Consider the following 25,137-nt stretch of genomic DNA (forward strand, 5'->3'; position numbering starts at 1 on the left):
TGATTGATCTTATTCATTACTTGATTTTCATCGAGGCTCACTTATTTGAAAGCCACAACTTAACTACCTCTTCCTCCCAAGCCCAGATCTTGACCTGACACAGTCTTGAACTCAGCTCGAGTCTACCTTCAGCATACATACTGCCCTACCTCAGCTCCAACTTCAGCAGCAACATCATAGAAGTATTGTAGGAGTAACCAGAAAAACAAAGCCTCAAGATTTCAGTTAAAATCTCAGCTCCACTTCAGACATGACTACACTAACACCTTTAGCAGAGGGAAGAAAAATCTATACATAAAAAGTGCAGGCCTACAATAATAATAATAAAAAAGGGGGCACAGACTTGAGTGTTAGAAATGATGTTCACCTTCAAAAATGTACCTGCCACTAGAGGTTTAGATTGTAAGAGGCTACAATTGAAGTTCTATACTATTCTGTGATCAGGAGGATAGTGGCAATACAAAAACACATTGCATGATAAACTATACTGTTGCTCACAATGTCATGCAGCAGGAATTCCTGGGTCCTCCTATCCAACTAACAAAAGCCTGATTTTCACATTAGTATTGGTTATCCCCCTTTTGAGGGGCAAGGTGGTGTTTAAGGGGGTTCAAGATGCCCTAGTGTCAGAAACCTGAGTGCAAGTTAGAACCAAATCAATCCTCCAGAGCAGGTTTGGTAACCTAATATTGGAAACACTCAGGTTTGCAGTACTTGAACGGATTTAATAACTAATCTGCCAACCAGTTCCTTTAATGGATTTTTAACTGTTTAAGTTTAGCATTATGACTTCTCAATAGATTATGGTTTAGAGTCTCCAAACAAATGATGGATTGCTGCGTGTATCAGGCGCCTGGCCAACCAAGCAAACTGGCCTAAATGACAAACACTATTATAGAAAAATCAATGCAAAAATATTAATAGTTAAAAACACAAACCTACTGATTAGAAAGTTTATTTCAAATTTGCAGATTTGATGCTTTGTAAAATTATCACTTGAATTTAAGAAACGATTAGATATCTGAAGTATTTTTCATCCAAGCTGTTACGCGGATATGCAGCTGAAACTACGGGACCAGTTGGACAATCAATAATACCAATTCTAAGAGCTGCATAGTGCCAGTGTACTTCAAAGTTACAATGTTCCTGATGTAAAAAGAGTTCGCTGATTTTGCCAAATTAAAATTTCAAGTTGTAGATATTGGGGAAATTACAAAACATTTAACTGAATGATGCTAATTTAGGAGTTTAATAAATGCCTGAACCTGTCTACAAGTAGTTTCTACTAACGTTCATCTTAAAGAAGCACTAGGTAACAAGGGTAATATATTGAAAATAAACTTCATTATCTGTAGGAATATAGTTAATTTGGACATGTTCGTGCCGTTGCTAAGATCACTTATTTTCACCACTGTAACATCTCCAACTTAACCCTATCTCATCTCATTTGCTGCTGAAATTCTCAGTCATATCTCCCTTACCTGTAGACTTGACTATTACAACGCACTTCTGGCTGGTCTCCTACATGCTATCATCCATAAACTTGAGGTCATTCAAAATTCTACTGCCCGTGTCTTAACTGACAGTAAATCCCATTCTCCTATCACTTCTGTGCTTGCTGACCTAATTAGCTCCCGTTAAGCAACATCTTGATTTTAAAATTCTCACCCTTGTTTTCAAATCCTTCCATGGCTTTGCCCCACCCTATCTCTACAATCTCCTCCAGCTCCACAACCCTCAAGATATTTGCGTTCAACTAATTTTGATCTCTTGAGCATCCCCAACTTCAATCACTCCATCACTGTTAGTCCGGCCTATAGTTGCCTCGGTTCTAAGTTTGGAATTCCCTTCCTGCGCATCTCCACCTCTCTACCTCACTTTCCTCCTTTAAGACAATTCTGAAAACCTACCTCTTTGAGCAAGCTTTTGGTCATCGGATCTAATATCTCATGTGGCTTGGTATCATACTTTGTAATATAATTTTCCTGTAAAGTACCTTGGAATGTTTTATTGCATTAAAGGTGCTATATAGCTAGACTGTTTATTTATGCCACAACATTAGGGTTGCAGTTGCAGTGTCACTGTGCCAGCTGTGTGCATTAAAACTAACATGTTGGCTTGACACAGGCTAACAATAAAGTTCAAGTTACCCATCTGTGCAGTCCTTAACCAATTGCAGGTTCTTGTATCTAGTCCACATATCATTTAAAAACCGTTCCCTCTGTAAAATATGCTTCTGACAATTAAGTAAATAATCAGGAAATATCAGTAAATGAGATTTTCAAATTCCAATGTGAGAATTGATTGTAATATTTACTTTTAGGACTTATTGGTAAGTAAGTGGTCAATAAAATACTAGTTTGACTAAAATATGAGAAAAATTTAATCACCTAATGTGGGACTTGAAATAATGACCCCAGGATAAGAATCCTAGTATTGACCAAATGGCTGAGCTGTGCAGGAACTCCCTGCATAAAAGACTTACATGCTGGATCTAGCTTAAGGAGGGGGCACTCACATAAAATCTCAGAGATTGAGGTCTCATCACAGATTGGGAACTGAGATGAATTGTTGCTGGCAAATTATTTTTTTTCCATGTACTATGGTGAATTCGATGCAGATCCAAACTCTTGCTGCCAACCGAAGAGGCGACAGAAAATAGTTGCACATACGCCAGTGGCTGCCAAATGGGCCAAGTGCACATGAACAACTGTTCCTGACGCTTTTCCGGTTGGCAAGGGTTACTGATATAAATACAAGTTTTTGTTGAGCAAATGAAAGCACTGTGCAGGTACACAGAGGGTGGCGCACTATCTTAAGTCACACAGGTATTTATAAATGGCTGGAAAAGAGCCAAAATAGTTAGATTATGCCCTTTTTAATAGTACCCTTTTTATCAAAAGGTTTCTACCAACTGAGATTATGCAGTCAGTTGACAATGTTATGCAGTTCTCTCTTCAAGGTGGTCTCACATCCAATCTACTGATCCCCATGTGCCCACCCCATGTACACTGTCAGCATTACATTGGTATTCATCAGTAGACTTTGGCTCTTTTCCAGCCATTTATAAATACCTGTGTGACTTAAGATAGTGCGCCACCCTCTGTGTACCTGCACAGTGCTTTCATTTGCTCAACACTAAAACAACAGTTTTAAAATGGCACAAATTTCCTCTGTGACCTAGTTAGGAAGCCAGTATTGAAACCATGGACTATAACTGTATGCCAACTTCAAGGAATAAAAAACAAACTAATAAAGTAACAGACTCTGAAGCACAAAAGCATCTGAACCTAAATTAAGCACATTGTGTTTCAAGTTAGTGAAATAAATGCAGCTTTTAATATTAATACATTCTGTTTCTACCAATGATTAACTAGGCTGCTATACAAAATCTAGACGCAGGGCACCATTCAAATCAGTGAGCCAATGTCACAGGGAAAAATGCTTGCCAAGCAGACGTCGTGGGAGCAAACTCAAGTATGAGGCAGTCGACCGTTTATTGTATAATGAATTCTCAGTCATTGTGATTTTGCGCCAATTTTTCATTGGTGAGTAAAGAAACAATAGGACACAAAGAAAAGTAATAAAGTGTTCGTAAGAGCTATCAATTTAGCTCCATTTTAATATCTGAATAATGTTTTTGACATACTGCAGCAAGCTGAGAAATCAGGCATACTTTACTTACATAATTATGATAACAGTTTCAAATGTTGGCAAAAACACATTTAGGTCTTAAATAACCAGCTCACTGCACAGAGCTTGCTTATATGTGTAATGTTTATTTAATGAGGTTAGCTGGGCTTTCAGCTTGAAAAATGCAACTATGTCTGATTAGCAAGATTTTGACATTGTTGTAACGGAAAGTGGGGAGAGTGATTGGAGCGACGAGATTTAGAGGTGGGCTAGGAGTTCCGACAAAGGTTATTTTTGTAATTTCAAACTAGAAAACAAATTTATTCCTAACTTACAGCACTGGTCACAAGTTTCTAGTTTTACTTACCCTCTAAGGATAAATGTTGCTGTATATTTAATACATAAATTCTAGCCACGTAAAACTTAATTTCAAAAGCAAAAGGGAGTGTGTCAATTTGAACAAAAAAAATGCAATATATTCCACTCAGTTAAACATCAAATATGTGTAGACATATTTCACACTGACTTGGTTTATTTGGACTGTTTGCCCTTGAATTAAATCAGTGACATTCAGAGGCCAATTCAGCCCCTTGTCCTCTAGTTTAAAATGACACTTACAATGTTGACAATTCTATAGGTACTAGTGAAATGCCTAGCTCTGCTGTGTTGAACAGTAGTCGTAATGGTCCATAAGGGGAGGTTGTAATTGGTCAGTCTCAAAACAAACTTGAACAAAATCACGTCTGATCAGATACATCCTATGTGATAAATATTCGTCAATATACTGTACTTACAGTTCCTCAAGGTATGGGAGTTTTTGGAAGGAGTCAGGTTGCAGCTCAGTTATGTTATTCATGCTTGTATCCCTGGGGGGGAAAGTGTACATTAACACATTATAAACACGTATGTCAGCAAAAAAATGTCAACAAAATTTTAACATTTTCAACAAAATTGAGCTACTTTTCCTCAGCATTTATTTTAACCAGATCCTCTTTTTCTTGAAGGTACTGATTATTTGCTGGGGGTAATTCCCAATGTTATCAGGTATCTTACAACATATTTCACATGATTATTGTTAGTATCAGACTATTCAATTGTGTAGCTTCACATCTGACCAAAATCGTCCCAATGCCCAATGACCAGATGGGTGAGTAGAGAGTGATCAGGAGTGGATCCCTAGCTGAATTACTCCCACTCGCACAAACCGAGTACCGAAGCTAATTGGAGCACCTCTTTTGCTACCCTAGTGGAGCTCAGGTAACTCATTACGGACCAGGAACCAAAGCACATGTTTAGCACAGCTACTCAAATGGACAAATCTGAATGAGTACGGAGTTAGATTAACAAAAATGAAACTTCAGATGCTTTATGCTTCCACAAAGGCAGCATTCTCAGAGCAGAGAGATTACACAGATAAAATGACCTGGTTTCTGGAAGCCTGACTAATCAGAAAACCACAGTCAATGTTGTAATTAACAATTATTCAGGTTAGCCACAAATGATTCACTTTTAGAACTTGCCAATATTCAGCAAAGGCTGCTTTTCTCCTTATAAATTTTATATGTAGGTAGGAGTTTATAGCACAGAAGTCAATTCATCGATCTGCTGCCAATTTGTTAGTGCAATCCAAATCTAATCTTACTACCATATAAAGACAAGGAGATAACTGGGACAGGTAGGATAAACTAAAAGCACCATTTAGAAATGACCATATTTTTTGATGCAGTATTTAACCAAGAGCATTTTGCTTTAAGTGACCAGAGTTAAAGTCATCATTTAAATTGACTTCATGCCTATATAAACTCCATTCTGCAAAACATCTGTCCAATCTGCTTTGTGGTAAACTTTAGTTTCATGCACCAAGGAGTCTTACAGGTCAAAAATTATACTGGCACCTTATGATCATACGAACATATGAATTAGGAGCAAAGTAGGCCACTCAGCTCTTCGAGCCTGCACCACCATTCAATAAAAACATGGCTGATCTAATTTTAACTTCAACTCCACATTCTTGCCTACCCACAATAACCTTTCACCTCCCCATTGCTTATCAAGAATCTATCTACCTCTGCCTTAAAATATTCTAGGACTCTGCCTCAACCATCTTTTGAGGAAGAGAATTCCAAAATCTCTCAAACATCTGAGAGAAAAAACTTTCCTCACTTCTGTCCTAAATGGATGACCACTTATTTTGAAACAGTGACCAAGTTCTAGATTCTCCCACAACAGGAAACATCCTTTCCATATCCACCATGTCAAGTCCCCTCAGGATCCTGTATGTTTCAATCAAATTGCCTCTTACTCTTCTAGTGGATACAAGCCTAGCCTGTCCAGCCTTTCTTCATAAGACAACCCACCCAATCCAGGCATTAATCTAATAAATCTTCTCTGAACTGCTTCTAATGCACTTACATCTTTCCTTAAATAAGGAGACCAATACTGTACACAGTGCTCCAGATATGGTCTCATTAATGCCCTGTATAACTGAAGCATAACCCTACTCTTGTAATCAATTCCCCTTCCAATAAATGATAACATCCTATTAGCTTTGCTAATTACTTGCTGCACCTGCATATGAACCTTTTGCAATTCATGCGCTAGGACACCCAGATCCCTCTGCATCTCAGAGCTCTGCAATCTTTCACCATTTAGATAACATGTCTTTTATTATTTGTCCTGCCAAAATGGACAACCTTACATTTTCCCACATTATACTTCATTTGCCAAATCTTTTCCTACTCACCTAACCTATCTATATCCTTTTGTAGCCTCATGTCCTCTTCACAGCTTACTTTTTTACCTCTTTGCGACATCAGCATTTGGCTCCTTCATCCAAATCATTTATATAAATTGTAAAGAGTTGAGGTCCCAGCACTGATCCCTGTGGCACACCACTCGTTACATCTTGCCAACCAGAAAATGAGCCATTTATGTTTGCTGTTTCCTGTTAGCTAGCCAATCTTCTATCCATGCCAATACATTACTCCTGCCACCATGAGCTTTTATTTTCCACAATAACCTTTGATGAGGCACCTTATCAAATGCCTCCTGAAAATCTAAGTACAGTACACCCATCAGTTTCCCTTTATCCACAGCATCTGTCACTTCTTCAAAGAGCTCCAATAAATTGGTTAAACATAATTTCCCTTTCACAAAACCATGTTGACTCTGCCTGGTTACCTTGAAGTTAACTAAGTGCCCTATTATAACATCTTTAATAATAGCTTCTAATATTTTCCCTATGACAGATGTTAAGCTAACTGGCCTATAGTATCTTGCTTTGAGTTACATTAGCTAATCTAATGGAACCTTCCCCAAATATAGTGAGTTTTGGAAAATTAGAACCAATGCAACAACTATCTCATTAGCCAATTCTTGTCAGACCCTAGGACGAAATCCATCAGGACCTGGGGGCTTGTCAACCCACAATTTGCTAGGCAACACTTCCCTGGTGATCGCAATTTTCTGGAGTTCTTCCCTCCCTTCCAATTCTTGATTTACAGCTAACTCTGGGAAGTTGCTTGCATCCTCTATAGTAATGACCGATGCCAAATACCTACTCAATTTACCTGCCAGCTCCTTATTTTCCATTAACAACTCCCCAGACTCACTTTCTATAGGACCACTCATTGTGCTAACTCTTTTCATTTTCAGATATCTATAGGAACTCTTACTATCTGTCTTTATATTTCTAGCTAGTTTTCTCTTGTACTCCAATTTTCCCCTCCTTATTGATCTTATAGTCATTCTTTGCTGTTTTTATATTCTGTTCAATCTTCTTACCTGCCACCCACCTTTGCCCAATTGTAGACTTTTTCTTTAAGTTTAATACTCTCTCTAAATTTTTTAGTCAACCACAGATGGTGGATCCTCTTTTCTTGGAATTTTTCTCATATTGGAATGTATGTATTCTGTGTATTTTGAAGTGTCCCCTTGAAGGTCTGCCACTGCATCTCTATTGACCTATCCCTTAACTTAAATTACCAGCTCACTTTTGCTAGCTCCGCTTTCATGCCCTCATAATTGCCCTTATTTAAGTTTAAATAAAAGTAGTCTTTGACCCACTCTTCACTCCAAAAAGCTGAATGTCAAATTCAATCATCTTGTGATCTCTGCTATCTAAGGGCACCTTCACTATGATGCTATTAATTAATCCTATCTCATTGCATGATACCAAGTCCAGTATAGTCTGTTCTCTGGTTGGCTCTACAAGATGCTGATCTAAGAAATTATCCTGAAAACATTTTATGAATTCATCACCTATGCTACCTTTGCCCATCTGGTTGTTCCAGTCTATATGGAGATTGAAATCCCCCATGATAATCGACCTACCTTTCTGACAAGCTCCCACTGTTTCTTCTTTGACACCCTGTCCTACCCATGTGATTACTGCTAGGGGGCCTGCATACCACATCCACAAGAGACTTCTTCCTTTATCATTCCTCACCTCTGCCCAAACTGCTTCTATATCCTGGTCTCCTGAACTTGGGTCAATCCTCTCAACTGTGCTAATGTCCTCTTTAATTACCAGTGCCATCCCTCCACCTTTTCTGAACTTCCTATCCTTCCTAAAAGTCACATATCTTTCAATATTCAAGTCCCAATCTATGCCATCCTGCAACTGAGTCTCTATAATGGTTTTTAGTGTAGAGATAAATAAGTACGATCTATCAGTTCATCTGTTTTGCTTAGAATACTACATTCAGATACAGAGCCTTAAGTTTTGCAAGTAACCTAGATGTCATGATTTAGAATTATTTAAAATTATGAAAAGTTTAGACAAATTGTTTTCAAACTTTTTAACCATTTACAGAATTTATGCCCACATTAAGGACAAGAGGGAAATAGGCAAGAGAGGAGGGACTATTTTAACTAAATGGATGGCAAGTATGTGGAACAGATTATTGGCACAGGTGGTGGAACAAGAAACATTACTGAGTTTCAAGGAGAAACAAAAGAGATTTTGTTCAACAAATGAGATTATGGGCTATTAGCAACACAGCAATGGAACACTGCATAGGAGAGCTAGATGAACCCCTTCCTGAAACTGTTATGATATTACTTGGATTTAAGAAACACACCAACAGCCAAGTCTCCAACTCCATTAAATTCAAAATTTACAAAGGCGTGCACGCGCGCACACTGGTTATATAATGGAGGTGCATGATCTCTGTTAAGGTTATACAGACCATGTTGGCAAAAATTAATAAAAGTCAATAACCCAAAGCAGTATCTATTTCAAACCAAACTTTTTTTTCCCCCAAACAATAAATTTTCTGGGTGTTGTGGGGGAGAGAGATGCTTAATAAATAACATTTGTTTTGCTGTAAAACTTCAGATTGGTTAGGTCTGATACCCACAGTGTAGATGTACTTTCAAAATAGAGCACGACAGAACATCTTACTGAGGAATCTTACCTTGAAGTATGGAACAGTCAGTACAGTTACATAGTGTCCTATTATAGTTTTTTTTTAAAATGGTTTTACATTAAATCCAACTATGTCAGCTCAAAAACATAATAAGTTCCTTTATTGTAAAAAAAATCATTTCCACAAGACAATTAGAATTCTACAACGGACTATTTTAACCTAATAAGAGCTATAAGATTCAAATGGACAACAAAAATATATACATTTCAATACATTGTGGAATACTCAGGTAATTCCCAGCAAGATTTGCGTTGAAATTGAGTATAGCCAAAAAAGTCCTGATCATACATGCATACTATAACCCTTAGCACGTCATGACAAAGTCAGTACTAAATCAGTTTATGGAGCCGTTCAGATGAATTTATTAACCATGAATGAACAGCTTGAAACAATTTAACCCTTGCCTTTGTATTTTCCAAACACTTCCAAATATTTACATTAGAACAACAGGCCTTTCGGCCCAGGATGTGTTGCACTAACTCACTTTTGAAATTTTTTTGCTACATCTTTGGAAGTAAAAAATAGTCAAAGATGATTCTGTTCAGAAAAACACAAATAACAATTAAAAGTGCAAGGACACCAATTCAACAGTAAAGAACGTGTATAAGACAACAATGTACGATAAACACATTATCAATGCACAGCTTACAGCATTTGCAATAGCTTCAAGTGATTCAAGGAAAATCCTTTTAGAAACAGAATAGGCAAGTGCTTACATGCCAAATACGTAAGAAGGATACTCTACCTCAATCTAGGTGGGGGATCTCCCCTGCCACCAACAGCTCCCCATTTCCTACTGAGAAGGCCACTATCTTCTTTATTGTGTAATGTTCTTTAGATTTGAAATAAAATATTACAAAGCCTGGCCAAAGTAAACTTAAATTTTCAAGTACTGTGTTGTAACTTTAACATATGGTGCTTGCTCAACATTGCAATGGTTGCAGGTTGAAGTCTATTATGACTAATATTCAAATCTGTCAACTCTGAATACTTTGCATTGTTGCTTTCAAGGTACAGGGTGGGGCATCTTTTGGCTCAGTTAAAGTGACAATATTGCCTCACAAAGAGTTTTTTTTTGTGTGTTTTAGCGCCCTTACATGGTCTCTGTTTCCAAATAGGGCAAAGTTAAAATTTAACTTTTATACTGACCTTTATTAATTGTTTGAGATAGTTAAAAAGTAATCAGGGCACGGAAATGCATTTAATGCACCACATTACCAGTTGTCTGACTAAAAGCCAAAGGTACCAGGCATCCCACATATTCACTACTTTTATTTATATAGAACTGAAGCTAAGCAAGAAAATGCCACATCTTAGAAAAGGTTAACTATAACTGAAGCTGCATGGTATGGCTCGTTAGGCCCATTACAGCCGATAAGAATATTATTTCAACTCCAGTGGCACTTATGGTAGGAACAACATCACCGAAGTTCCAAGGGACATCCCTTTCCACAAAAAAAAGTGCCATTATTCATGCATACTCGTAGGCAACCAATTTTTGTAATGAAAATCAAAAACTGTGCATGAAGCTTCCTCCCTGGTTCCTCATGAGTCATCTGTATTCTCGTACATTGCAGTAACTGGATAATGTGTACTATTTCATGGTGCCATATTCTAAAACAGTATTAGACCTATATTTCATCCGATATTTGAATATAATATCAAAACATTACTTGGTACTATATTCTAATATATAAACATTATAGATCATTACATTCTCCACTGAATGAGAGACTGTTGCATCATAGAGGAGAATTTTATTGAGACACTAAGCTGTAGTCTGGTGAGTTTCTTTAGGTAGGCATAAAAGATCTCATGACACTTTTTCCAAAGACTCCTGCCCAACACTCCTTGATCAGTAGCACCAGCAACAGATTATATGGTCAATGATATTTCTGCTGTTTGCTGGTCCCTGCAATTTTCAAACCAGCTGCAGCATTTGCCTAAAAACAATGGCTGCACTTCAAAAGTTAACTGCATAATGAAATGTCTTATATGACTTGAAAATGCTTTTATCTCTAGACACGCTGCTCAAATTAATTAAACTATAATAGTTGCAACAGCTTCATTGAATAAAACTGCATTTCATGAATTGGTTAACTTATGCTGAGATATTCCTATTAGATATACTCTGATATCTAACCCAAGTAGCCATTTTTGTTGTGCGAGCCTACACAGCAAATACTGCAGCCTATTTGCCTACTGGAACGCATCACAACTGACCAAGATCCTGTCCTGGCATAACATCTACACTCTGATGAGTCAACAAGTAATGGACAATTGCACTGCGCTGGGAACCATCCGAAAATGCGATTTAAATCGCAAACCTTGATGGTTCCAGCAGGGTTATACCAATAGTTACCCAGAAGAAGTTAGAAGAATTAAAACCTCTAACTTCTGGGTAAATATTGTAAACACCCAGACCGACCCCATGGGACTCCCCCCATACCCTCCCGACTTCCGACAACCCCACCTCCCCCCCACCCCAACTACCGGCCTCTGACCCTGACCTCCCCCCTCCCCACCGACCCCAGACCCCGACCCCCCCTCCCTGACCTCAGGACACCCCCAACCCCAAATCCTATTCACTTACTTTAGACACTTACCTTTCCCCGGCCTGTCAATTTCCCTGCCCCTTTAACCTCAGCTGCTTTAAAGTAGCCAAGCGCTGTAAAAAAGGGGGCGTGGCCTCCTTGAATACACGATCTAGACTTCACTGGGGCCTGCGAGGATTCTTTCGATGCAGGCCCCAAGCAGCTCCAGCGAAAGGAACTGACCAACTCGGTGTGCATTTATTTCTTCTAATTTCTGCATGCCAGCACTTTCCCACAATAGTCGGAAATTACGACCCAGCATTTCAAGTTCAATATATCTCTTCTTCGGAAACTAAACGTTAACTGTTTTTCTCTCTCCACAGATGCTGCCAGATCTGCTGAGTTTTTCCAGCACTTTGTTTTCACTATATTCAATTTTGATTTGGGTCATATGATACCTGGCTAAGAGCAAATCAACCAAGATGGAAATAGAAGGTTAACCAGTAGCCGAATGCAATTAACTCACCCATGGCATTTATAAGCATTTCAAATTTGGGAAGACAGAAGGCCAATCTGAGGAATTTTGGTTTCAAATAATGTGATAGAAGCAAAAACTCACGAGGCAGCCAACAAAATTAAGACACACCCCCACATACTTGTATATATTGTATGCTAAAAGTCTAGCAAATACAATTCCAGAACCGTCCACCTTGCTTTCATATGTGTAATTTTTTTTTTTTAAAACTAGTAGTACCTGCTTACTAGTAGGCATAAGAAAAACAGGCACTAAGTCAGGGAGGGATTTGGTGAGGCAAACTATCGAAAAGTTGGAGCACATTTCATTTCAGATAAATTATGCTTACTATTCATTGAAGTTCAGAACCTGAAACCCAGAAAACTGCTGACATACCTCTACTGAATTCAGGGAATTGATCTTCGCAGTGCACAATAGAGGCCAAAAATCGTCAAACTAGGCCAAAGCAGATTTAAACTATAGGCTGTTCAAATGTTGACTTAAGTTGAAATGATTAATTATGGAGTTTGCAAACTTGGGAGGAAAATATACTAACTTCACGCTGCATTTGGATGCAAGTCAAGCCACATTAATAAGAGAAGGTTTAACCTTCAATTATATGTATATTAGTTTTTTTTCTCTTGAAAAACATTACTGTACAATTTCCACTGAAGCTTAATACAAACTAGTTATGAATTATAAAATTTGCAGTGCAAAATTATAGTAATTTGAAAACATTCCAAGAAAACCAAAGACAATTAAACTTGAAATACCTGTTTTGTCATGCACTGACTGGTAACATTTTGCAATTTTAAACTATTTTAATGAAAATTTCAATGGTGTCAAGTTTTATACCCTCAGGAATGAAATCACATCACACACAGTTACTGTGGTGTTCTTCAATGTGCATTACAGGCTTGATGGATAGAAAAGAACCCAAGGAATGCTCCAGCAGCAAAGCCCAAGACTGCAATCAATAGGAGATACTTTTTTGCCTCTAGATATTTCACAATTATTTATTTAGGCTGTCTTAGAGTTGCTTGGAGTCCAGTCTGAAAATGTTCAGTGTGTTGTCATGTGAACAGCTTATCTCCCTTCAGGTCTTCTTACCCTGGAAAAGGGCAATAAATACTCCCAAAAGGTGACTGAGTGCTTCTCACTGGAGGTGGTGGCATAGTGGTATTGTCACTGGACTAGTAACCCAGGGACCCAGGGTAATGTTCTGGGGACTGGGGTTCAAATCCCACCGGGGCAGATGGTGGAATTTGAATTCAATAAATAACGAATTAAAAGTCTAATGATGACCATGAGACCACTGTCAATTGTCATAAAAACCCATCTGGTTCAGCAACGTCCTTTAGGGAAGGAAATCTGCTATCCTTACCTGGTCTGGCCTACATGTGACTCCAGACCCGCAGCAATGTGGCCCACATCGAATGAATAAAAAAAATGATTGCTGCTTAATTTGGAAAGTTTGAACATGGGATTGAGGAAATGAAGAGCTATATTTGGCAAGGTGCCTTTTGTGGCTCCATTTTTAATAGGGTGGAACTTAAAACCTCCATGCACACATATATATTGTCTCAGTGGACGGAATAGGCAATGAATTTAGTATCCGTATATCCTTAGAAGGTTATAGCTTCAGACTAATAAGCATGACTGTACCATTGGATATTTATTCTGGAAGAAAAAAATTCTCCCATCGTAGGCCACCCACAATTATGCTTCCAACTCCTCCAGCTGGAGGTCAGAACTGTCTAGGCCACAAACATCTTAATAAGCACTGGCAAAGTCACTTTATAGCAAACCAAAAGCAGGAATGAATATAACTACTTGAACGATGTACTTAATTATTTACAGTACTAACACACCCTTCCCCCACCCTCACCAAACACCACTCTCACCCACTTCCTCAGACTCGGTGAATGAATGAAGGTGTGGCACTGAGCCAGGCAATAAAATGTCCTCAACCTGTGCTGAGATAGCCATCTCAATCAACTGGGTTTAGAGTAGGGGACAACCAGGATTTCAATAGCAGCCCCTGCTGGACAACCAAGTGTAGATAAGCCAAATGAGGGCAATCATGCATAACTACGCGGGTCCCATCTAGAGTCAAATGAGTTTGCAGTCTTGGTATCAGGCTAACAGTTGAAGTGCTGTCAGCGTATTTAACTTAAAAATGACCATTTCTATATGGTCCTTAAAAAAAAAACCCATATCAGGCACCATATACAAATAAAGGCTGAGAAATATTCATACTAATTAAGTCTCAAGTCTTATCTTTCAGAAACCTGGGAGGGAATTTGTTAGTTTTCCTACAAAAAAATACAACTGTAAAACAACTGATTAGAATTACTTTATGTCAATTAGTTTAAGGGCAATACAAAATTCTAAATGTTTATTTTCCCGAAAGTTGAAAATCATATGTTTCACATTATGAGCCAATTCTGTGGTTTGTTTTGGGAGCTGCATGTTAAATGGGGGAAAAGAACAACTATTCCAACTTTCAAAATCTCTCCATCATTCAGTATAACTAAGAAACAAATGGGTAGCTTTGCAGAATTCGGAGTTATAGCCACTTCAGTTACATAGGAAGCAACTCTGTATGCCCCATAAAGACTGATTAAAACTGCAGTTGTTGCGAGGTATCTGGAGGTTTTCAGTTCCAGTGAGAAGCCACTACTGAGCTTAGGGTACTCCAGTATTAATCAGAAGCTGCATAACAATTTTTTTTAAAAAGTCACTATAAAATCAAGGCTATTAATATACAATAACTAATGAACTTCAGTAGTTATCAGTTTGAAAATACAACATAAAATTTCACCATCTGGTTGGGTATGTTATGCAATTGCATGGAGGCAGCAAGATTTTGAGAGATTATCTGCAAGAATATCAAACATCATAACGCTATTCACCTAATGTGATGAATGCTATAAATAATCTGTTCATTTGATCTAAATCATTTTCGAATATCACAATCACACGCTCATTTTCATTAATGGCACGTACAGAACTTTATTTGAATTTTAGTTTTTTTTAAAAAATCCTCTTTCACACTGGCTATATCCAAATGAATTTTCCAGCCAATTTGCTAGCAATGTTAAGAATAAGCAAAGAGACTAAAGAGAATAAATTCTTGTTAGTTTCTCTGTCACTACCCCAATGACTCAATTTTCCAGTTTGTAAAAACCCCTATTCCTTCGACAGTTGAGCTACGTCTGTCACATTGCCAAAAGCTCTTGCTCAGCCTCTTGCAACAGTAGAACCCGCATTCACCAAATCATCTTCCATTTTAAAGATACACAGACTTGCACTTATACAAAAGCAAAATACTGCGGATGCTGGAAATCTGAAACAAAAATAAAAATAGCTAGAAAAGCTCAGCAGGTCTGACAGCATCTGTGGAGAGGAATACAATTAACATTTCGAGTCCATATGACTCTTCATCAGAACTTGCACTTATATAGTGCCTTTCATGCCCTCAGGATATTTCCAAGCACTTTTACAGCCAAAAAGCTATTTTTGAAGTGTTGCAACATGGTCCCTCAAGCACGTTTTCCTCTTCTGGTTCTTGAAGGCCCCATTCTCTCATCACTCATTTATTCTTCTGCTATCCCAAATCCAGAATTAAGGAAATAATTTTAGTTCATAACAGGCTTTATATATGGTTGCCAGTTTCACAATTCCCAAAGCATACAATAAATAGCATTGTCCAGTGACTTGCTGTTTTAAGTATACCTTCATAATGATGTGCCCCTACTCATGCAAGAGTAGCCCAGTAATCACTTGGTCTCCGTCAACCCAGCTGCTAACAGCAATCCTAATTTTGGCTGACTGGAGTCCTTTTTTTTTCTCGTACTCCCTCTCAACTTGTGTCCCCAAAAAACACATTAAATATTTTAATTACTACATGCTTTTAAGCAATTTATTTTCAAATGACCTATCAGTGGTACTCAATGCTGGCACCTGCTTAGGTTGGACCCCAGGAAACTAATGGCTGAGAGCTGGGTCCTGAGAGCCAAATTTGACTCTTACTCTGGTGGCAGTATTGCAGAATCATGAAAAACTGGTCTGTGAATTTGCACTGGGAAAAGGGCACCAGGTTTACTAGCATGAACACTGAGCAGTTCATTGATGTCAGATTGGCAGAATCCAACCTAAACATGCATCATTATAAGAGTGGGTAAACTCTATTTCAATTCCAGGGTAGTGTATCTATCAGCTGCTTTTTCAAGGTGCCATCAGGCAGTCTGCATATTATCACTCTATTGTACAGGACGTTGCTGTTTGTGTTCCCTTCCCATTAAAATATTTCTGAATACTTTCAAGTATAAAAAGCTCCCAAGCGTGACATTTGCACTTGCCACACTGGACATTCTTTCAAGTAAATAGCAAAAATACTGTCTTCTATGCATTATGGATTCATCACTGGGAGAGTGAAATTCATTTATGTACCTATTCCATTCACATTCATTCTTTTTAAGCATAACCTTTATTTTATGTAATTTCTTATACAAAAATTATGAAAAATGCAAAAGGACAAAAGGCTAAAAGATCCACGATTTCCATGGATTGTTTAAAATCAGTCTAAAACCCTGGTTGCTACCTGCCTTCACCATTTTAGCTACAAGTTTAATGCCTTGCAGATTTGATCATTTCAGTCCATCCATATTCCTAGAATCTCCAATCTTGTTTCCAATGTGATAGTTATCTTTCTGGAGCACTTATTTTACTTGCCGATTTTTCCCTCGCCCTCCCAAAGGCTTGGACCACTTGTGGGGTTACAGCTCTAAGATGCCCGCTGGAATTTCTCATGACTTAAAATCCTAAGGCAGAGAATCTGCCTTATTGACCGTATTAATTTGAAAAAGATCAAAGAAGAGTTAATGTGTTCAAAATAGCACACAACATTCTAAACGTGGCCTTGTCAGTAATCTATACAAGGTTAAAGTAACTTGCAACTTACTGGGATCCACCTCAAGGCCATTTAACTGCATATGATCAATTCTGCATGTTTAATACTATATAGGGTTTGTTAAATTTTCAAAAAAAAAAGTTATTCACATGCAAGGCTGGAAGAAGATATTGTACGGCTTCGGGCTGCCAGGAATTCTTTGGGTCTGAATTTGTCAAAGGAAAACTGGTACACTTCAGGTTTGATTACTGAACGTTTGGCCAAAAAGCTTCCTACAGCAGATGAAGACAGAGCTGAAACTGTTAGGAAGCTGCTAAGAGACAGGATGTCAGCTGTCACCACTAAAAAGGCCACATTATGCAAAGATTGAATCCATTAGCTCTCTGACCAACTTTCTCACAATACTCATGTACCAAACTTCTCTCTCTATACTGAGTGCACTCTCCTCCTCAAAAAGATAAATTGTCCCGTGTTTTATTATTAATTAAAATGTAAAAATGAAAATTTGTAGAGGCATATTTTTGAAAACTCTCTCAAAAGAACCTTTCCATTGCGGTATTATCCAGTGTATAAGTGCCACTGGAAGATGCTGAAGTCAAATTTCAGAATTTTTCAGACCCTAAACCGTGTTTTAAGAATTCTCTCTCCTCCCACATAAAATTTACTAGTACAAAACTGGAAGATTCTAAAGATAGCATTTGAAATCAAAATCCTTCCTTCCTCTCGAGAAATGGTGTGGAATGGTTCCACAGGCACCTGCCACCCTCTAGTACTTCATCCAAGTAGGCAGTATTCATTTGTAAACTCTGACGAGTGCTCCAAATACAGTAAAGAGTACTCGACTGCAAAAGCCATCAGAGATATTCATGATCCTTCCCTCACTTGACATTCATTTCCAGCAAAGGATTTGCCCCTCCCGATCTCTGGGCCACGTAGGTCAATTGCAGCAGCCTTACTGAAGTTATCTAATTCAGCACAAATCAGTTTGGATAGCCATCAAGAAAATCTTGGACAAAAAAATCTGCCAGTACAAAGAAGCAAAGACAATGTTTTTGTAAAAATTTCATATGAATGATCCAGCATGAAATTAATAGCTTAAGTACTCAGCTCCTTAATGATAAACAGACATAGTAATAGCAGTATAACAGCTCTTTGTTTACCCTTAAACTGGAATCATTTTCTCATCAGTTGTATAATAATCAAGACATTAACAGTCACTTCAGTTTTCACTAGTTTCTATACATCAAATAGCCTTCCACTGGTCCCTTAACACCGAGCTGCACAAAGCTTTACAAGGAAAACATCTTAATGATTCACTCACATTCCCGGCTAAACCTAAAATGGTTGGAAATTTCTATTTACCTTCAGTTTAATCTCCCATGCTTGCAGCTGCCCATAGAAATAAATGCAATAATTGGCTTCTTTCACCTCTGTTAGCCCAGAACAAAAGTGTCATTCAGTTTAAATTTACAAAATGCACCAATGGATGGTCAACTAGCAGAACCAACAGGGTGGAATAACAATAACTCTGTAGCATTTTCTTCCTTCTTTTGTTTAGCCTTTCAAAGCTGTTAATTAAGACTTACACAATGCACCCCTGTGGGTTTTTTATCTGGAGGCATTACACGCTTGTAATTTTTTTTAAAAAAGGAAAAAGAAAGTTGAATCCCAAGACAGTCGCGCTTGATTATGCAGGTTAAGATCCTTAAAGAAAAACAACTCAAGTAAACTTGCAGTTTCAGCAAGGGACAGATTGTTTATTTTACACTATATTCAGCTGGGGTCTCTCTTTATTTAATTATCCTGAAAAAAATTGGACTCTTCACAACGTAAGCAGGTGGAATGAGGAGGTAACACAAGGGGCCCAAGACAGGAAAAAAGCCTACGAAATAAAGACAAATCTGTAATTTAAACTCCAACTTTTGTCTTGACAGATCCTAGACCATTTTGGCAAGAACCTGACTGTTCCGTTTTTTCTTTCTTCATGATGAGAGACTGAGTGACAGATTAATGTGATTGCTTCTTTTCATGGTTCACTGGGGGTGGTTTTGGGGGAGGGTGCTAAACAGGAACAAATGCCTAACAATGCGCTCATTCTGAGGAGTAATTTTCAATCCGTCAAAGAGTAATCTGGCCCCTTTCTATTGTAAATGTGTTTATTCTGTGGCAAGCAGTGCTGGACCTGTTTCCATGCAGCAGCATGACAGTAAGATGGAGAATGCAGACCATAAAACTCCCAGGCTCCTTCAAAAGAAGCCAACATAACAATCAACCTCAACATAACCTTTTTTGTATAGGAATTACTCCAACTCTAGATCTAATCGTGCATGCCTTTCTGTGAGGCTTCTGTACATTTCCCTCCATTGCGTTCACTACCATTTCGGAGTCCTTTTAGCAAATTCAGCTATACATACATAGACACCCCCTGCACACTTTATTCCATTAATTTGTAATGCTCTTTTCAGAAGCAACAAATCCTATTACAGTAACATCTTTAAGAGACTTTCAAATACTCCCAAATAAGTTTAGCAAGAGGCTTAAGGAGACTGGCATTTAATACAACAAGAGGTCTGTGTGCATGATATCAGTTTCCGTCTGCTTTTTATCTTAACCAACTGTTTTGGCGCTTGCTAAGGAATTCCCAAAAATAAGCGATCCTCTCGTCTGCTCAGCACTGGCTACATCGCAGCTTTTATTACTGTTGCACACAATAGACTTAACAACCAGACATACTGGACAATAGATGTTTTACTATTCTATTGGCAAAAAGCAGCTCAACTTCCCCAAAGTTATATAACATTGCGTGCTTCAGAAGTACTACGCAAGCAATAGAATATTTTCGAAGCACTTTCAGTACAAGATTCAAGAGAGAAGAGAGGGGGGCAAAAAGTTTACAATCACTCGTTACCATTTGCTAATGGAGTTTGTAATTTGATATACTGCAATTAGTTAGAGCAGTAGAACCTCAGGGCTACTTCAAGGACTATAATTACATGGGGAGGAGGCAGCAAAGAAGTAAAGCTAAACCAATAGTTAAATTATTGGCAAGGAGGATTTTTACTTCCTTTATAATAGCTACCAAGGAGTTATTTCCATCAAAATAAATATGGTCAATAACTTGTGGGCACTGTGAAACTTTATAGTATTGACGATTAAAATAGTTTGTGAGAAGACAACTTAAATATAATAATGGACACAGCAGCCAGATTCTCATGATTCAATGCAGTAAACATGCTATGCACTGTAGCCTTGAACTGGGCAATGTGGTGCAATAAATCAGGAAGACGCCATTCAGGCTGTTTTCATTACCTAATGGTAGGACAATGCACAGTCTCATTCTAACACACTTTTTTTGCCCCTAGCTTCTATACGATGGCTGTAAACTAATTAACACCTACTAAAAGAGAAATAAGCAGTTCTGCCCACATTGCTAGCAATAACAAAACAGAAAGAAAAAGGTACTAAAAGAAAGGAGGGGTTGGTCTGGTTTATTTGACAACCTTTAGTTTCAATAAATGAATATACTTTTTACACCTATCAGTATCAACATTACCCAGAATACCTGTGAAACGAAATATCAGATCTTGTTTCCTTTGCATGCCATTGACAAACCACAGATTTTAATGTCTCACTCAAACATGTTATGTATTCAAAAGCTAATTTTACAGATTACAAATTGACATATCTGGGGAATTTAGTTTTGTTTCATTTATTGTGTGAAAACTGAAAATCTTTACTCACAACTAATTGTTAAATTAATGAGCTCTGAATGTGCAAAGGTCAATATCATTAAGCATTAGCAATAGGTCAGAAAGTTTAAGCCATTATGAAAATTGAAGCAAAAAAATAACTACAATGACTACACAAGTTCTTCTTAATGTATGCATATTTGTTATAAGATGAGATAACTTGACATTTATTTTTGATTTGCACCAAAGATTGCCAAAGCATGACTACTCTCTCAGGTCAGATACAAGGCAAGTTTCCCCATACAGCACCGAAAGAGTTATTCTGACCTCTTGGAGAAGAGAAGTTGGGTTTGTGTGATTCATGTCTGTTTTACCCTGTGAGCTGTTGCTCATTTGGGACTGGATTTGGATCGGCAAACTCAATTCACCTCTAACCTCTAAGAGCCAACAGATAACGAGTGGTAAATCATTCATCAGTAAAAAAAAGAGCAGATACTGGAACCAATTAGAGCTCTGTACTTAGTTTTTAAAGCAATGGCTCCCTGAGAGTCACAGGTTTGAATGCCAAGGCTACATGTTACTCAAATCCATATCAGTGAGATATAATCAGTTCTCAGCTACAAGATGGAGAATCTCATAAAAAATGAATATTTCCAACTTAGCAGGGGAAGGAACAGAAAAACAATCAACTGCCCTTCCCCACTACTAGGATATTTGCCAGATTATTAAATTGTAGTTGAATGCAGTTCCCCAGTTGAGAAAATAAATTAGATGAAAGTGACAGCTAATGTGGGCGGAAAAACAAGAGACAAGTATCTCAAAAGTGACTACGAGTTATATAATTAAAATAACCAGTGGTGCTAAAACTACAGTTTTATATTAAACAAAGTGCCAGAAACTATGTCCAGTTTAAAAATTATAGATTGCATGCGCAATTCTTACAAATGATACGAACCAAACCTTTTCATGCTGGCTCCAAATCATTTTTTTTAAACCCACGCTATATAAAATTTACATACTTCAGATATTGATCATATTGCATTCTGGTAAAAAATTAAACATTTTAAGTGAAATATGATTGTGACTATAGAGTGCCGAAAGGGAAAAAAAATGTCAACAAGTTTCCTGGTAAATGGCAAATTACATTCTACAACCAATTAGATTAAACCATTTAATAAAATCAGAAGGTTCAAAAATAGGGATAATGTACTTTCAATTTTTTTTAAAAAAGGGCAGTAATTTTAGTCTACTGAAATAATTACATTTCTAAGAACACGATGAACTGCTCAGAATAACAAAGCTATTAAGATGAGGAGGACTGCCCTGGCTTTTGCACACAGACAGGTATAAGTTATCTAAAAAGGAAGCTTAAGTCACTGTGTGGTTTAATTACTTACTGACTAACACTCCCTGAAAAACAAATTAAACATCCAGGCGTTTCCTGGGTGAAAGGGCACAGAACTCAATTACTGGAAGGAAATATCTCACTAGCCAGAGAGAATAATCAACCCTGCATGTCATTAGCCACATCAAGATTTAAAGTCAACTTAATGAGGTGGAAAAGGGGGCAAACAAGGAACAGACAGAGTAACAACTTCTCTCGGCTTTCAGACTATTTATTCCTGACAGGATGACTGTTACTTGGAAAGAGAGGTGGAAGGATTTGTAGGGCACAGAAACAGAACCATTTTCACATTCTGCAAGCAAATGATTTACAAGAAAAGAATTCAGGAACTCTTGACGTCCACGACTTCTGTGGAGCACTCTGTACCACAGGCTGGAAAATTGCCCTTGAAACAAATAGGCTTGCTCTAAGCTTCCATATAGAACAATTCTGTCAAATATTAACTGTTCTGTTAATGTTTACAATTCCAGATCAAGGTGTTAAAACAAAAATAGATATATTGAAAAAATAAAATCTGATATGTATATAAACATACTTAGCAGTTTAGAGTGTGTACATCAAGACTGCTTCATTACGAATCATGCACAGTATTAATTTAAATGCAAAAGTATGATTTTATCTTATTGCAATGCAAAATTTACTGTGCATTTTAAAATGTTTAGCTTTAATTCGTAGTTCCTAAACATTAAATTCTCAAATACATAGGCTCTTCAAAAATATGTGAAAAGATGGGTCAATGCTGACCTCATGTCCTGAAACTGATGGTTATATGCAGCACAAGTCACCAAGCTGTACCACCCTAAGAAGGGAAAGTGAAATATTCCATATGCTTTCTTTGTTACCAGCAAGGTTCTTGCCATAAAGCCCACATCAGCTTCCCTGCAGAGGGACCAGGTCAATGCCCCGTGCAACTATTCATATGCAACCAAGTGGAAGCTAACAACTCATTTCAAAATGGATACTGTGCAGCTTGCCAGAAAACATATTTCTCTACACTGCACTTTTGTCACTTCTTGCAAGTTTACATTTAAAAATTACTTTAAACTATAAAAGTTATTTTCTCTAAAAAGATACATTTGCAGATTAAAAATTCACTACTACACATTAATTGAAAAGCTTTAAAAATTGACATTTTTCACTCGCATTTAAATCCTTGAGACATTTCCTGGCTGAGATGGCTGGAAGGCAATCTGCTTCCAGGGTCCCAGTGCCTCATAAATGGCCAATAGTCAAGTCACGCGATTTCCAGATGCATGTTCTTGCCAATTTTTCTTTCCTCCCAATGAAAAACCACATCACCTCCACGAAGGCCATCTTTCCCTTTTTATTTCTCACCACAAATGCCTGGGCCAGAATACAACTCAACTCGTCGGTCCCTCTCTCTTCATGCAGCGCCTTCAGTTGTCTGAAGGTTGCTAATCATGGCTTTCCACACATTTCTTAACTCCAGCAATCTTTCCATGATGCCACAATACCATGAAGTGGCAAGAAGATGACGCAGGCCCCTAGAACTACCTCAGTTGGTTCAAGGATTGAACTCATACTGTTGGCATTATTAAGCACAAGAGCTAACTAACCCATGCAACTCATCAGGTGGGTTAAACGCCAAAGCGAAATCGTCCCTTCTTTGGTCACTTATATACCGATTTTGTATATAATTTTATAAACACAACCTTTGCTTTATGATGAATTATTTTCCAGTAAGGTAGAATGAATCACTTAATAAGACCTATAGACAGGATGCAGCCACAATGTCTACATGGAATTGTTTCAGTGACAATTCTCCACCTTTACAGGAACTCATCTTGATCAAGCTTCATTTTTGACCTTGAAGTTCTATGGCTTTACCTGCTTCACAAGAAATAGTTCTGAACAAAATCAAAGTGTTAAACCAAATGGAGAGTTAGTATACTGTATGTCAGAAATGTAATTAATCAAATTTTGGAATTGTGGAATGCAAGTTTATATTAGAAATTAATGCAGAACAAATAGAATTAAAATAATTTCCATTGCAATTAGACTGAATTATACATTATTCTCAGTCTCCCAACATGGATTTGTTATCGTAAAATAAAATTGTGCAGAATAATATTACTCATTATTCCTACCACCCCTCACTTATAGCTGACCCATGTTACGAGTTCACACAAACACATGCAGAAGAGATGGTGGCCATTTGGCCTGCTCTAGCTCTAAGAAAGAACCATCCAACCAGTCCTATTCCCCAGCTCTTTCTCCATATCCCTGAAAATTCATCCCCTTCAATATTTATCCAAATCCCTCTTGAAAGTTACTATTGAATCTAGCTCCATCACCCTTTCAGAAGTGCATTTCAGATATGTGAGTTTTCTACATAAAAAAATGTAGTGACTATAAATTTGGAAATGCCAGCTAGAATCTCATTCTCACACAGAAACACAAGCCCATAGATACCAATGTGCAACTGCATTGCTGGCTCACTTTACTCACAAGCGTTACCCCAACTTCAGCACTGAGGAAAAAATGTGGACTGGATTTTACATATAACTGAAATACATAACAAAATAATTTCCCACTTACTCAGTAAAAACAGTACAATGAGTTATTCTGTAGCTCCTTATAGAAATTTCAGTTTTAAAAATTTACAACTTTGTTTCTGGCAGCTGTTCCGAAATAATAGCTGTGAACAATTTTTTTTAAGGTTGCGAAATCCATGCAGACACTACCAGGTCAGGAAACCTGTGCAATAAAGGGAAAGATTAATCAAGGCCTGGTCACTGGAGACATCAAGCTCTGGGCTTTCGCTGGAGGAGGGGAAAGAAAATGAGGTACAGAGCTCCCTCATTCCTGGGAAAGAGAGAGTTAAGAATTTGCAACCTGCAAAGTGCATTTACCAATTTAAATAATCTAAATACAATACATAGTATTTCTACTATGCAGCACCTTTACCAGCATAAATTTAAAAAATGGTTATAAGCATAGTTCACCACTGTTCCACATCATGGTTACTGTTCGAAGCTACCTGATTTTTTTTTTAAT

At 37.7% G+C, this 25,137-nt stretch overlaps 1 protein-coding gene across 4 annotated transcripts in view; it reads right to left on the minus strand.

Annotated features, from left to right (window-relative positions):
- Nucleotides 1–25,137, minus strand: part of lgr4 (leucine-rich repeat containing G protein-coupled receptor 4) — a 125,882-nt gene that overhangs the window by 95,069 nt on the left and 5,676 nt on the right. For all 4 annotated transcript variants that reach the window (XM_041198031.1, XM_041198030.1, XM_041198033.1 and 1 more), the window contains exon 2: nt 4,428–4,499. In XM_041198031.1, the coding sequence (XP_041053965.1) occupies nt 4,428–4,499 (72 nt within the window). The remainder of the gene's footprint in view (nt 1–4,427; nt 4,500–25,137) is intronic.

The sequence above is a fragment of the Carcharodon carcharias genome, chromosome 10 (genome assembly GCF_017639515.1).
Source record: "Carcharodon carcharias isolate sCarCar2 chromosome 10, sCarCar2.pri, whole genome shotgun sequence".
Classification (NCBI taxonomy): Eukaryota; Metazoa; Chordata; class Chondrichthyes; order Lamniformes; family Lamnidae; genus Carcharodon; species Carcharodon carcharias.